Source organism: Oncorhynchus nerka, linkage group LG4 (assembly GCF_034236695.1).
Source record: "Oncorhynchus nerka isolate Pitt River linkage group LG4, Oner_Uvic_2.0, whole genome shotgun sequence".
NCBI classification, from domain to species: Eukaryota; Metazoa; Chordata; class Actinopteri; order Salmoniformes; family Salmonidae; genus Oncorhynchus; species Oncorhynchus nerka.
The window spans coordinates 19,782-34,592 of NC_088399.1; the positions used below are offsets into that span (position 1 = coordinate 19,782).

Genomic DNA, 14,811 nt, shown 5'->3' on the forward strand with positions numbered 1-14,811 from the left:
AGCGCAGCTCAAGTAATGTTAGTATTCAATTCAACTCTGCATGGCAAGCTTGAATATCTAAATGAAAACATTTGAGGTTACTTTGAGCCACTGCTGGTTCTAGCTACATTAACAATCTAATCACATTATTTTAAGCGAGACATCGTGGTATTGAGAATCCATGTAAAGAATCTCTTAGCACGACTACATCGCCAAGACAAAAAACGTCAGAAAAGATTGTAATATAATGCGAGAGGGTCAGCGATGTTAGGATTTTGAAAGTTGTGTAGTGTACGCCAGGCATAAAGATGCTTTAAAGAGTTTTTATCCTATGGCTCTATCTTCCCTTCCCCCTCCAATCAACCTGCAGCTGGTGATCCCAGTGACCCTCCAATGAGAACAGAGTGTAGTTAATTAGACCAATCAGAACCATGTGTAGTTGATTGTTACTCAATAAAGACTATCCCTTTAAGGCTTGTACTGTTTGTGCCTAACAAGCTTCATGGTCGGTCATGGAACTGCTGCAGTTCACATGTCTGCTTTTACTTATCAGCTTGAAATGTTTGACAGGTAAAATGGTTCTGAATGAGCTGCAGTATTAAGTTTATTCATTTTTGTCTTGTAAACATTGATTGATATCATGTAGCCTTACAGTAGAAAACACCTGCCAGTTATTTGTGTGGAATGTTTTGTGTCTTGTAGGTTTGGGCCCCTAACCCGTGTGGGCCCTAACCCGTGTGGGCCCTAACCCGTGTTGTCTTGTAGGTTTTGGCAAACAGTGTGGGGGTAACCAGTGGCAGTGTGATGATGGAGCTTGTCTGCCTCTTTCCTGGCACTGCGATGGAAATGGAGACTGTATGGACGGCTCTGATGAAATAGCCTGCCGTAAGTTATGCTGTGTTTCACTGTTTCTGCTCTCTTCCAGGAGAACATATTTGTTGATGTGGTGAAGTTCTAAATGTAACGTTAACCCTGTATTTACTGTGGACCTATATCACTTAGGTCTGTTAAATGTATTTACTGTAGTCTGTTCACAATAGGTATGTTTGTCCTTGTTCCCCAGCCTGTCCTAGGGGCCAGGTAGCCTGCATGGCCGGGGCTCCTGGTTGTGTAAGTACCTCTGCAGTATGTGATGGGCAGCGCCAGTGTTCTGATGGGTCTGATGAGTTTAACTGCCCAGAGAACCAGGGCTGTCTGCAGGGGGACTGGAGGTGTAGGAATAAGATCTGCATCCCCAAGGACCAATACTGTAATGGTGCTAACGACTGTGTGGACAACTCTGATGAGGCCTGTGGTGAGATATTATGGAAACAACGAGAGCATGTATGTGATACTATGGAATTTAGGAACTATTCAGTTACCATGTAATGGGAGCTATTATGGAAACGAGAAGAGCAAGTATTTTGGCCTGTGTACAGTAGTATGTAGTCACAACATAAGACCTTCAATTGTGTAGGCAATGCCATGCACATTTAAACAGTAAGAAAAAAAACTGTTCCAAATTACATTTGAACTAACTTTACCAATTGTCTGTGGTGTTGGACCTTCAGCCGGTCAACAATTTACAAAATATCCACAGGAAAGTATAATTAAACAGACATGGCTATAAAAAATGTTTGCTCATGACCGAAAGCATGGGCACAGGAAGGACAGTGCATGCACGCGAACCATGCATTCTAACTGAAGTCTTGCAGGTGTTGACATGGTCTTTCCTATGTGCCAGGTGATAGAAATTCAATCTTCATAACCGGTGTTCTAAAACCTTGGTTTAACAATAGATTCCTACGGTTATTTTGTCAAACATTTTGAGCAGCTGAAGGGCCAACATGACAGACCACTGAGAGTATGTTTACATGTTATTTCATTCAACATTCTGGCTTCCACGTTTTTGCAGTGACAATATATCAATAAATTAGACTGACAAAAAATAATCAGGCGAAGTAGTATGTAACCTACAGGTCTGGGCATGTGTTTGTTCCTCTTGCAGGAAGGCATGTAGTGTGGTAGTTTTGATGTGTTTTTAAAGCTTTTACTCTTCCAGGCCGGTGTGGGCCAATGGCTGTGCGTTGTCCTGGAGGGGAGTGTCTGACTGAAGATGAGAGATGTGATGGAAAATTGCACTGCTCTGATGGCAGTGACGAACCCTCTACCTGTGGTAGGAAATTCTAACCTTTGACCGCTAACCCTAACCTTCAGTCTAACCCTTTACCGGTGGTAGGAACCTCTAACCCAGAGGTTTCAAACATACGGCTCACTGGCCAGAACCGGCCCCTTGGCCAATTCAATCATGTGGATTTAAGGAAAAGCTTTTCAGGGGAAAACGATCTGTACACAGATCACTAAAACCAAATTGTGGACCTACATTTATTGACTTTTCAATCTGTCCCGCTTGCTAATAATCATCCAAACAAAAGCAAGAACAGAATTCTTTGCAAATTTTGACCGCAATGAAATAAAAAACATTTAGTCTTGTCTCATCACTGCAACTTCCTTACGGACTCGGGATAGGCGAAGGTCGAGAGCCGTGCGTCCTCCAAAACCCAACAGAGCCACACAATTTCTTGACACAATGCCCACTTAACCTGGAAGCCAGCCGCACTAATGTATCGGAGGAAAAAACCGTACACCTGGCGTCCGTGTCAGCGTGCACTGCGTCCGGCCCTCCACAGGAGTCGCTAGAGCACGATGGGAAAAGGACATCCCTGCCGGCCAAGCCCTCCCCTAACCCAGACGACGCCGGGCAAATTGTGTGACGCCCCATGGGTCTCTCGGTCGCGGCCGGCTGCGACAGAGCCTGGAGTATCTAGTGGCCTAGCTAGCACTGTGATGCAGTGCCTTAGACTATTGCGCCACTCGAGAGGCCCCTATATAATACATTTTAAGTCCCACCAGACCTCGGTGAAGACCACATGCAGACCACGGGTCAATTAGCTTGACACCCCTGCTCTAACATCTAACCCCTCACCACTACCTGTATGAACCTCTTATTCATAACTGACTGTTATGGCATCTGAAACATGTCGAAGGACAGGCGGATCTGACTCATCTCTACCTTCCAGGGAGGACCTGTTCAGAAGAGAACGGTGGCTGCAGTCACTCCTGTGTGGATCAGCCCTGGGGAGCCCTCTGCTCCTGTCCTAAAGGCCATAGGCTGTCTGCAAACGGAGCCTCCTGTCTGGGTGAGAATGTTTGTGATCCTGTTGCGTTATTGTCATGACTGGTTTCATTATCTATTCCTTTACTGTAAGCCTAAATACTATAAACCCCTCTGTAGATGTGAATGAAAGCACTCTGCCTTAGTTTGGTTCGGGTCCTCTGTAGCTCAGTTGGTGAGGGTGAACTCTAAAATACTGAACCTGTTTGCTCTCCCCTCTTTAGATGTGGATGAATGCGCTCTGCCTTACGGTCCATGCATGCACTTCTGTGTCAACACACCCGGGTCCTTCTACTGCCACTGCCGAGATGGCTTCCAGCTTCAAGGAACCACCTACTGCTATGCTAAAGGTGACTTTTCATAGTAACATTAGTTTGATTAACTTCTGACTTGTTATCTAAACCTGTTCAACATCCGATGCTTTTCAGGAAATTATACAAAGTTTCTGACTACAAAGAAGGGAACTATCGGATTTCTGAATCTGAAGACTCTGAGATTCGAGTCCATTCAGAGTATTGGCTATGATCCTCTGGCCCTGGCCTTTGACCTCTCCAGGAGCTCATTCTACTGGGCTGATAACCAGGGGAACATCTACAAGGCTAAGGAGCAGCAGCGCAGGATCCTTTATCATGGTTGGTGTCTTCTGATTCTATATCATGATTGGTTTCTGCTGATGTAGGAGGATCTAGAGGTCTTTATGGCTCCACGTGTACCTGAATACCCGATTAGGGACCTGAGCAGGTCCGGATCCAGAACTCTAACTCTCACAGGTCTGGTTCGGATCTGATATGATTATCATTGTTCTCACACCGAACCCAAACCGGCTGCACGCGTGCTCCATCGAGCATGAATTTATTTTGTCCCCCTACACCAAACACGATCACGACACGCAGGTTGAAATATCAAAACTAACTCTGAACCAATGACATTAATTTGGGGACAGGTCGAAAAGCATTAAACATTTATGGCAATATAGCTAGTTGGCATGCACTTGCTAGCTAATTTGTCCTATTTAGCTAGCTTGCTGTTGCTAGCTAATTTATCCTGGGATATTAAAATGTGTTTGTTATTTTACCTGAAATGCACAAGGGCCTCTACTCCGACAATTAATCCACACATAAAAATGGTCAACCGAATCGTTTCTAGTCATCTCTCCTCCTTCCAGGCTTTTCATTGTTTAACTTATATGATGATTGGCATCTAAAATGTCAAAATATTACCACGACAACCAGCAACAGTTTGTCTTTCAATCACCCATATAGGTATAACCAATGAGATGGCACGTGGGTACATGCTTCTATAAACCGAGGAGATGGGAGAGGCAGCACTTGCAGCCTGATCTGCGTCAGGAATAGAAAGGACTTCTATTTTAGCCCTTGGCAATGCAGACGCTCATTGACGTGCGCAAGCAGTGTGGGTGCAATAATTGAATAACATAGATGTATTTATTTTGCGACGCGAGCGGTGTTAGCCTATCAGCGTGTGTAATTTTAATTGACTTGTCCGGAAGGGCCCATACAGATCAGATGGCGACTGCTGCAGTAGAGAGAAATTGTAATTTATGCTGCTGCTCTTGGTTGTCACGAGAGTGGCGCATGTAACTAGTTGTTGGTCAATCAAAGCAGCAAAAGACTACAGTCAAAGCCTCTGGCAAAAGTTACGAGATACTGCATCTATGAAATTTAAAACATTAGAGAAGGATAGGCTACAATGACCAAAAGCGAACAGGTAGGGAGCTACTTAACATTCTGATTGGAGTTATTTTTAACTCTGGTACGAGAGTACATGCAGCCTCAATTAGCCAAGCTAGCTAGCTTAACTAGTTTCTCCTGGTTTGTTAGTCAACAGGTACTACGTAATCATATTGGATGACAACCAATCTGGATCCTGACGGTTGGTTCGTTCTGATAGGATACTGTAATGGTTGGTTTGTTCTGATGTAGCAGATTTTTATTTTTAATTAATTAATTTAACCTTTAACTAGGCAAGTCAGTTAAGAACATTGTCATTACAATGACGGCCTACCAAAAGGTAACAGGCCTCCTGCGGGGACGGGGGCTGGGATTAAATATGTAATTTTTAAACAAATATATGACAGCACAGCAGGGCAGCAGCACAAAACAGGGTATAAATATTAATGGGCATAGACAATAGACAGCAATACATCATGCAAAGCAGCCACAACTGTCAAATCAAATCATATTTTATTTGTCACATACACATGGTTAGCAGATATTAGTGCGAGTGTAGCGAAATGCTTGTGCTTCTAGTTCCGACAATGCAGTAAAAACCAACAAGTAATCTAGCTAACAATTCCAAAACTACTACCTTATAGACACAAGTGTAAGGGGATAAAGAATATGTACATAAGATATATGAATGAGTGATGGTACAGAGCAGCATAGGCAAGATACAGGGACCTTACAATGTAATACAGTAGATGGTATCGAGTACAGTATATACATATGAGATGAGTATGTAAACAAAGTGGCATAGTTAAAGTGGCTAGTGATAAATGTATTACATAAGGATGCAGTAGATGATATAGAGTACAGTATATACGTATACATATGAGATGAATAATGTAGGGTATGTAAACATTATATTAGGTAGCATTGTTTAAAGTGGCTAGTGATATATTTTACATTTCCCATCAATTCCCATTATTAAAGTGGCTGGAGTTGAGTCAGTGTGTTGGCAGCAGCCACTCAATGTTAGTGGTGGCTGTTTAACAGTCTGATGGCCTTGTGATAGAAGCTGTTTTTCAGTCTCTCGGTCCCAGCTTTGATGCACCTGTACTGACCTCGCCTTCTGGATTATAGCGGGGTGAACAGGCAGTGGCTCGGGTGGTTGTTGTCCTTGATGATCTTTATGGCCTTCCTGTGACATCGGGTGGTGTAGGTGTCCTGGAGGGCAGGTAGTTTGCCCCCGGTGATGCGTTGTGCAGACCTCACTAACCTCTGGAGAGCCTTACGGTTGTGGGCGGAGCAGTTGCCGTACCAGGCGGTGATACAGCCCGACAGGGTGCTCTCGATTGTGCATCTGTAGAAGTTTGTGAGTGCTTTTGGTGACAAGCCGAATTTCTTCAGCCTCCTGAGGTTGAAGAGGCGCTGCTGCGCCTTCTTCACGATGCTGTCTGTGTGGGTGGACCAATTCAGTTTGTCTGTGATGTGTACGCCGAGGAACTTAAAACTTACTACCCTCTCCACTACTGTTCCATCGATGTGGATAGGGGGGTGTTCCCTCTGCTGTTTCCTGAAGTCCACAATCATCTCCTTAGTTTTGTTGACGTTGAGTGAGGTTATTTTCCTGACACCACACACCGAGGGCCCTCACCTCCTCCCTGTAGGCCGTCTCGTCGTTGTTGGTAATCAAGCCTACCACTGTTGTGTCGTCCGCAAACTTGGTGATTGAGTTGGAGGCGTGCGTGGCCACGCAGTCGTGGGTCAACAGGGAGTACAGGAGAGGGCTCAGAACGCACCCTTGTGGGGACCCAGTGTTGAGGATCAGTGGGGTGGAGATGTTGCCTACCCTCACCACCTGGGGGCGGCCCGTCAGGAAGTCCAGTACCCAGTTGGACAGGGTGGGGTCGAGACCCAGGGTCTCGAGCTTGATGACGAGCTTGGAGGGCACTATGGTGTTAAATGCCGAGCTGTAGTCGCTGAACAGCATTCTCACATAGGTATTCCTCTTGTCCAGATGGGTTAGGGCAGTGTGGTTTAGATTGCATCGTCTGTGGACATATTTGGGCGGTAAGCAAATTGGAGTGGGTCTAGGGTGTCAGGTAGGGTGGAGGTGATATGGTCCTTGACTAGTCTCTCAAAGCACTTCATGATGACGGAAGTGAGTGCTACGGGGCGGTAGTCGTTTAGCTCAGCTACCTTAGCTTTCTTGGGAACAGGAACAATGCTGACTCAGTGTCCATGAGTGAGGCTTTGAATGAAGATATTGAGATAACACTGTCCAGTTTTAGTGTTTGTTGCAGCTCTTTTCAGTCGCTAGCTGCAGAGAACTGAAGACTAGTGACTCATGGATGTGTGCTTTGGGGACCTTACAAAATGTGACTGGCAGAATGGGTGTTATATGTGGAGGATCAGGGCTGCAGTAGATATCTCTGATAGGTGGAAGTGATGCTTAAGAGGGTTTTATAAATAAGTGCATTAGCCAGTGAGTCTCGTGACGGGTATACAGAGATGACCAGTTTACAGAAGAGTATAGAGTAGTGGTGGCAAATCTGATGGCCGAATGGTAAAGAACTTATAGCCGCTCGAGAGTACCCTTACCTGCCGATCTATAAATTATGTCTCCGTAATCTTGCATGGGTATGATGGTCATCTGTATAAGAGTTAGTTTGGCAGCTGGGGTGAAAGGAGTGATTGCGATAGAGGAAACCAAGTCTAGACTTAACTTTAACCCGCAGCTTTGATATTTGCTGAGAAGGACAGTGTACCATCTAGCCATACTCCCAAGTACTTGTATGAGGTGACTACCTAAAGCTCTAAAACCACAGAGGTAGTAATCACACCTGTGGAGAGAGGGACATTCTTAACAAACCACATTACCTTTGTTTTGGAGATGTTCCGAACAAGGTTAAGGACAGAAAAAGCTTGTTGGACACTAGGAAAGCTTTGTAGAGTATTTAACACAAAATCCAGGGAGGAAGTAGAAGACTGTATCGGCATATACATGGATGAGAGCTTAGACAGTACGAAGCTATGTTGATGTATATTGAGAAGTGTGGGGCCTAGGATCGAGATTTGAGCTACACCCTTGGTGACAGGCAGTGGCTGTCTGACTTTCTGACTTTATACACTGCTCTCTTTGAGGGGTAGTTAGCTAACCAGGCCAAAGACCTCTCAGACAACTCCTTAGCCGGCCCACAAATGGTCTACTGTATCAAAAGAATCTGCCAAGTCAATAAAAATAGCAGCACAACATTGCTTAGAATCAAGGGCAATGGTGATATCATTGAGGACCTTTGAGGTTGCAGTGACACATCCATAACTTGAGCGGGAACCAGATTGCATACCAGAGATAATACTATCGACATCAAGAAAGCCAGTCAGTTGATTATTGACAAGTTTTTCCAACGCTTTTGATACAGGGTGAAATAGGCCTATAACATTTAGGATCAGCTTGATCTCCCCCTATAAATAAAGGACTAATGATGGCCCTTGAGTGTTTTGGTACCTACTGGAAAGCTTTGTTCACACCTTTCTAAGCTTTAGCCCCACTCATCTCTTTAAGAATTCACATGTGAGACTATGTACTAAACAACCAAAGCTTTTCAATACTAAAGGCTGGCTTATACTTACTGGACTGTTCATACATTTAATCGAGTGCCAGAGTTTGCTCTGGGCGTTCGTAAACTCAGAGCTTTGTCAGCTTGTCCGTTCATAAAATCAAAGCGTTTCGCTCTTGGAGCATTCCGAGCACACACTGGATGCTCTGGCTGAAAGTAGTGTTTATCCGAGCGTTGATCTGGCCTTAAAACAGCCAAGCACCCAGGCTAACCATTGGCTAGCTTGCTAAATACTTCGAAGAGAATGAGTACTTTTAAGGGCCCACAGGGCTGCTGTGTTCTGAGCCAACTGCAATTTGTCTAAGTCCCTCTTTGTGGCACCTGACTACACTACTGAACAGTAGTCTGGGTGACAGAACTAGGGCCTGTAGAACTTGCCTTGTTGAGTGTTACGAAGGCAGATCAGTTCTTTTATTATGGACAGACTTCTCCCATCTTAGTTAATGTTGTATCAATATGTTTTGACCATGACAGTTTACAATCCAGGGTTACTGCAAGTAGTTTAGTCACATCAGCTAGCTCAAATTTCACATTATTCATTATGAGATGTAGTTTAGCTTTGGGAATTAGTGAATAATTTGTCCCCAATACAATGCTTTAAGTTTTGGAAATATTTGACTAAGTCATTGCTACCATTCTGAAACTAACTGCAGCTCTAAAGTGTTGCAGTCATTTCAGTTGCTGTAGTGGCTGACATGTATCGTGTTGAGCTTTACACAAAGCCGGTGCCATGTCATTAGTAAAGACTGAAAAAAGGTTGCCTAAACAGCTACCCTGGGGAATTTCTGATTCTACTGGGATTATGTTGGAGAGGCTTCCATTAAAGAATACCCTTTGTGTTCTGTTAGACAAGTAACTCCTCATCCACATTATAGCAAGGGGTGTAATGCCATAACACAAGTCTTTCCAGCAGCAGACTATGATCAATAACATTAAAAGCTGCATTGAAGTCTAACAAGACAGCCCCACAATCAATTTATCATCAATTTCTGTCAGCCAATCATCAGTCATTTATGTAAGTGCTGTGCATGAGTGTCCTTCCCTATAAGCGTGCTGAAAGTCTGCTGTCAATTTGTTTACCGTGAAATAGCATTGTATCTGGTCAAACACCCTTTTTTTTACACAAGTTTACTAAGGGTTGGTAACGGGCTGATTGGTAAGCTATTTGAGCCAGTCAAGGGTTTTTTACTATTCTTGAGTAGCGGAATGGCTTTAGCTTCCCTCCAGGTCTGAGAGCACACACTTTCTAGTAAGCTTAAATTGAAGGTGTGGCAATATTGTCCATTATCCTGAGTCATTTTCCATCCAGATTGTCAGACCCAGGTGGCTTGTCATTGTTAATAGACAACAATAATTATTTCCTCTTCCACACTGACTTTACGGAATTCAAAAGTAAATTCTTGTCTTTCATAATTTGGTCAGATATACTTGATGTGTAGTGTTAGCATGGGCTTAAGGTGAGGCAAATGAACCTGTAGCCTTATTACTTCAACAGTATTCAACATGAGATCGTCTAAGCTTTACAGGAATGTGGTTCTGAATTTAGACGAACATCGCCCACTTTGGCATTTGTCTATTCGGTCGATGTTATAGCTGTGTATTGCTACCACTGTATCATCAAAGGTATTATTTAAGGGAGCTTCAGAATATGAATAATCTGTTACACGTAAGTTATTGACTTCATGGAACCTTGTTTCTCAGGATGCATATGTTAATATGCTTATCAGAAGTAGACTTCCTCAGTGCTAACAGTGTAACTCTGGTTCATAGGTTAATGTATTCAGGGCAATTAGGGGGACAATGTTTTGTCACATTTAACTTTGTAGATAATGTTGCTGCTACTGTCTCTTATGACTGAAAAGAGCTACTGGACATCAGAACAGCGATTACTCACCTTGAACAGGACAAATAATTTGTCTTGAACGAGTCTGACGAGAGGGATTGAATCCAGACACCCTAACAGGCCCTCAACCCTGTCATTCGCAGGTTAAAGAGACGCAGGTATCGCGGAAGGTTGTCATTGTCTTGAGGATATGGCGGCGAGTGGCTAATCTGCCTTTAGCATCGGCACTACTGGCCAACGAACAATCGTTGGATAATAAAGTGGACGAACTACAAGCACGTATATCCTACCAATGGGATATTAAAGAGTAATATCTTATATTTAACAGTCGTGGCTGAATGACGACATGAATAACACACAGCTGGCGGGTTATACACTGTAGCAGCAGCCTCTTGTATGACAAGGGGTGATGGTCTATGTATATACCAGACATCCGAAAACGTTTGTAAAATTCGCGGACAGCGTCGGGCCGTGCGGCAGGGCCGGCTCTACCGGGAAGTCATCAAACGAACTCTATCGGACATTCGGTTTCCATTTGATAAAATAATACAATTTTGGTCATTTTTCTGCTGTCCCGATAAATACCACAAGAGGGCGAATGGAATCCTATTGCAAATGTACAAAACATCACGAATCACGACGTGGCCTTATCTCCAAAACAGAAGACTTCGAAGACTAAACTTGGTGAGCGTAGGTTTGGAATAATGGGCAGTTTGCCCCGAACAAGATGGCGTCTAGGCCTCAACGGTTTTTGAGTTATGGGCATTTTTCTGGGATTAAAGGTCCAAAATGAAAATGGAGCAATAATTTTTCCGCTTCACGTCAAAGTAAAGGAACCTACGGTGTCAAAAAAAAACAAAAACAGTATCTATCGTCGTTTTAAGAGAAATTGTACAATGTCAACTTGGTGATGTTCAAAAATAGTTTATTTTTTTATTTTTAATACAGTTACAAATCCAGTTGCAGGGTGTTCATATGAATCTTTTTAAAGTGTGCTGCGGAGCTCTGCGAGATTTCTGTGATTTTCTGAAATAACACTCACTAAACCCTCTGTAAATTACTCAGTTCTTAAGGTAAAGACTTAACTCAGGATTCTGTAAAGGCATACCCGAATTAGGATATGAGTTTATTTATAGCTTCCTGTGCCAACCTTAAATGGTGTCATAGTGGCTGTTTTGAAGGGTTAAAATGGTCAGACCTTTTCAAAGCTTCATATGTGTGATTAGGCAACCCCCATGAACTATAAGTCAGTCATGACTCCCATAAAATTTCAAAGAAACTAAATCACAAACACAGCTTGGCAGGAGGGACCCATTGGGGTGCGTAGAGAGACAGTGCCTGCAATAGTTACCTTTGTTCGAGCTAAAAAAGAACCGTCAGACCTAGAGTTCTGAAACTTTAGAAACCTGTTCTAGACTTCAGGTCGATAGTGCGTGGTGAGTTAGGTGGCTCTAGAAGGTTCTCGGACCGAGAAACCGCCTCGTACATTTGCAATGACTTCAATTCATTTTGACCATTACGAAAATGACAACATTTAGAAAAGTCTCAGACGCAAGACTAGGTGCATTGAAACCGGCTCGGCCCATAGAGACGGACCCCAATGTTTCTGTCGAATAGCTCATTCCAGGACCCTGTAGCAAGGCATGGGAAAAAAGTGGCTTTTCAGCACCAATTAGGGTCTTGCTCGGGCACCAAAATACCTATCGAGCAGAAACTTGGGATTCGGGGTTGCCTCAGCTAGGCCTAGACTGTAACTGTGTGTTACGTTTTTATTATGGTTTGAACAGAAGGCGTCGTGAATTTTGGGCCAGCTCTGAAGTATGTGATAGTTGGCTACTAAACGAGTTGGAAAAAGTGGGTTTGGTGTCAGTTTGTATCAGTTTGGTGTCAGAATGATATCCAATTGACTGATGGACGGTGACTTGCTGGTGACTATTGTCCATTTGCAATATGTTTAAACAGTGAGGTACCATCACCAAAGTGACATTCTGAAATCAACCCTAACGAGCGATGGAAAGGAACAACTATCACTGCCCGTCCATCCTGTGTTCATCAGGCCAGTCAATTTTGCATTTCTGCAGGATTTTTGAGCATGACAAATTCGTGATGGTACATGCCCATTGAAACATATTGGAAATGCACGTGCACTTGCGATATGATTCAACAGTGAACAGTGAAAAAACATCACCAAATGGACATGAAGTCAACGCAACGAGCGATGGAAAGGAACAAATATCACTGCCCGGCCATCCTGTGTTCATCAGGCCAGTCTATTTTGCATTTCTGCAGTATTTTTGAGCATGTCAAATTTCTTATGGCATTTGGACCCAAAAAAGTGACTTTTGACTTCCTATGAATTCATATTGCAAATGTGCATTAAGGCATATGTTTTGTCCAAGTAAAAGAAAAAAAAGTTAGGATAATAAAAGTTGACAAAAGTATTGTTTGACTTTTGAGCATTCCAAATTCCTGATGGTAAATGTCCATTGAAACCTATTGCAAATGCACATGCATTTGCAATATGATTCTATAGTGAAAAAACATCACCAAATGGACATGATGAAATCAACACAACGAGTGATGGAAAGGAACACCTATCACTCCCCGGCCATCCTGTGTTCATCAGGCCAGTCAATTTTGCATTTCTGCAGGATTTTTAAGCATGTCAAATTCCTTATGGCATTTGGCCCCCCAAAAAAGTGACTTGACTTCCTATGAAATCATATTGCAAATGGACAAAACATATGCCTTATGCACAAGTAAAATAAAAAAATAAATATATGATGAAATTGTACAAAAGTATATTCATACAGTTCTTACACATGTGTAATTGACAAAAAAAATCGAAAGAATTTAGAAAATAAAGCACTTATGGGGGTGATAAGTTGAAAGAATTCACTTTTTCAAAATTTGGCTTTTGGATGTTGACTTGTGTTGCATTTGCAATATGAAAAACAACGGTGGAGCGCGCCCGCCAGCTGTTGGATTTTTAAAGTGTTACACCTGGCATGTGCCATATGGCATTTGCAATCAACTTTGAACGAAACGACGCCGATTTGAGTGGTATTGGACACCGTGTATATGGTTTGTTCAGTGCCAATGACTTCCCATTCATTTTTGTCCAATACAGGGGGGTGTTCCCTGACATGGTCCAAGCACACAAAGACAGTCGGGAAGATGGCACAACAAAACATATTCCCCCTCAGGAGACTGAAAATATTTGGCATGGGTCCTCAGATCCTCAAAAGGTTTGACAGCTGCATCATTGAGAGCATGTTGCATCACTGGTTGCATCACCGCATGGTGCAAACGGTAGTGCGTACGGCCCAGAACATCACTGGGGCCAAGCTTCCTGCCACCCAGAACCTATATATTATATACTATGCACGGTCAGAGGAAGGCTCTAAAAATTGTCAGACTCCAGCCAACCAAGTCATAGACTTCTCTGCTACTGCACGGCAAGCAGTTATTTTGCTTATAGCCCTATACAGCTCGATTGCAGACTTAGTGCCAGCATCGGTTTGTGGTGGTAAGTAGAATGCGACAGAAAGTTGAATAAACTATCTTGGTAAATAGTATGGTTTACAGCACGTGTCTAACTCATTCCATGGAGTGTTTGTTCCTTCCCTGTACTTGATTGATGAGTTAAGGTCACTAATTAGTAAGGAATGCGCCTCACCTGGTTGTCTTTCAAATAAGACCCAGCTGACACTAGGCCCTCCATGGAAAGTTTGACCCCCCCCGAGCTTACCCAACGCAGTATAGAGTAGAAAAAACAGCTGGATGGATATTTTCCATGTTCTTGTTCAGCCACTAGTTGGAGAAAAATATTACATTGATAGTGTAGAGTGCAGCTCATCCAGTTTATTCTCCAGTGATTGAATGTTATAAGAGGTTCGAAGTGGTTTATCCACTCGTCAGGTATCCTGCACACCGGCCCCTAAATTTGCCTCTTCCTCCAAATGTCAGATTTGGGCCTGGTCCATTTCTAAGTGGCACCTTGTGTATTCTACTATTCAAACTTTCAACATTAACCTCTAGCGTCGAGCAATCCCGTATCCGGGAGCGTAATCAGCCTCAAGCTCATTACCATAACGCAACGTTTCCTATTCATTAAAATCGCTAATTAAATGAAATAAATATATTGAAACACAAGCTTAGCCTTTTGTTAACAACACTGTCATCTCAGATTTTCAAAATATGCTTTAACCAAAGCTACACAAGCATTTGTGTAAGAGTATTGATAGCCTAGCATTAAGCCTAGCATTCAGCAGGCAACATTTTCACAACAAGAAAAGCATTCAAATAAAATCATTTACCTTTTGAAGAACTTCGGATGTTTTCAATGAGTAGACTCTGTTAGATAGCAAATGTTCATTTTTTTCCAAAAATATTATTTGTGTAAGAGAAATAGCTCCGTTTTGTTCATCACGTTTGGCTTAGAAAAAAAAAAGAATGCACTCACTTTCAACGCCAAACTTTTTTCCAAATTAGTTCCATAATATCGACAGAAACATGGCAAACGTTGTTTAG

The 14,811-nt window shown here is 42.9% G+C and overlaps 1 protein-coding gene across 1 annotated transcript in view; it reads left to right on the forward strand.

Annotated features, from left to right (window-relative positions):
- The first annotated feature begins 464 nt into the window (after positions 1-464).
- Positions 465-14,811, forward strand: part of LOC115117472 (low-density lipoprotein receptor-related protein 2-like) — a 100,452-nt gene continuing 86,105 nt past the window's right edge. Inside the window, exons 1-7 of the mRNA XM_065017117.1 lie at positions 465-549; positions 745-864; positions 1,043-1,273; positions 2,021-2,134; positions 3,039-3,158; positions 3,358-3,483; positions 3,562-3,765. Coding sequence (XP_064873189.1) covers positions 492-549; positions 745-864; positions 1,043-1,273; positions 2,021-2,134; positions 3,039-3,158; positions 3,358-3,483; positions 3,562-3,765 — 973 coding nt within the window. The 5' untranslated portion in view covers positions 465-491. The remainder of the gene's footprint in view (positions 550-744; positions 865-1,042; positions 1,274-2,020; positions 2,135-3,038; positions 3,159-3,357; positions 3,484-3,561; positions 3,766-14,811) is intronic.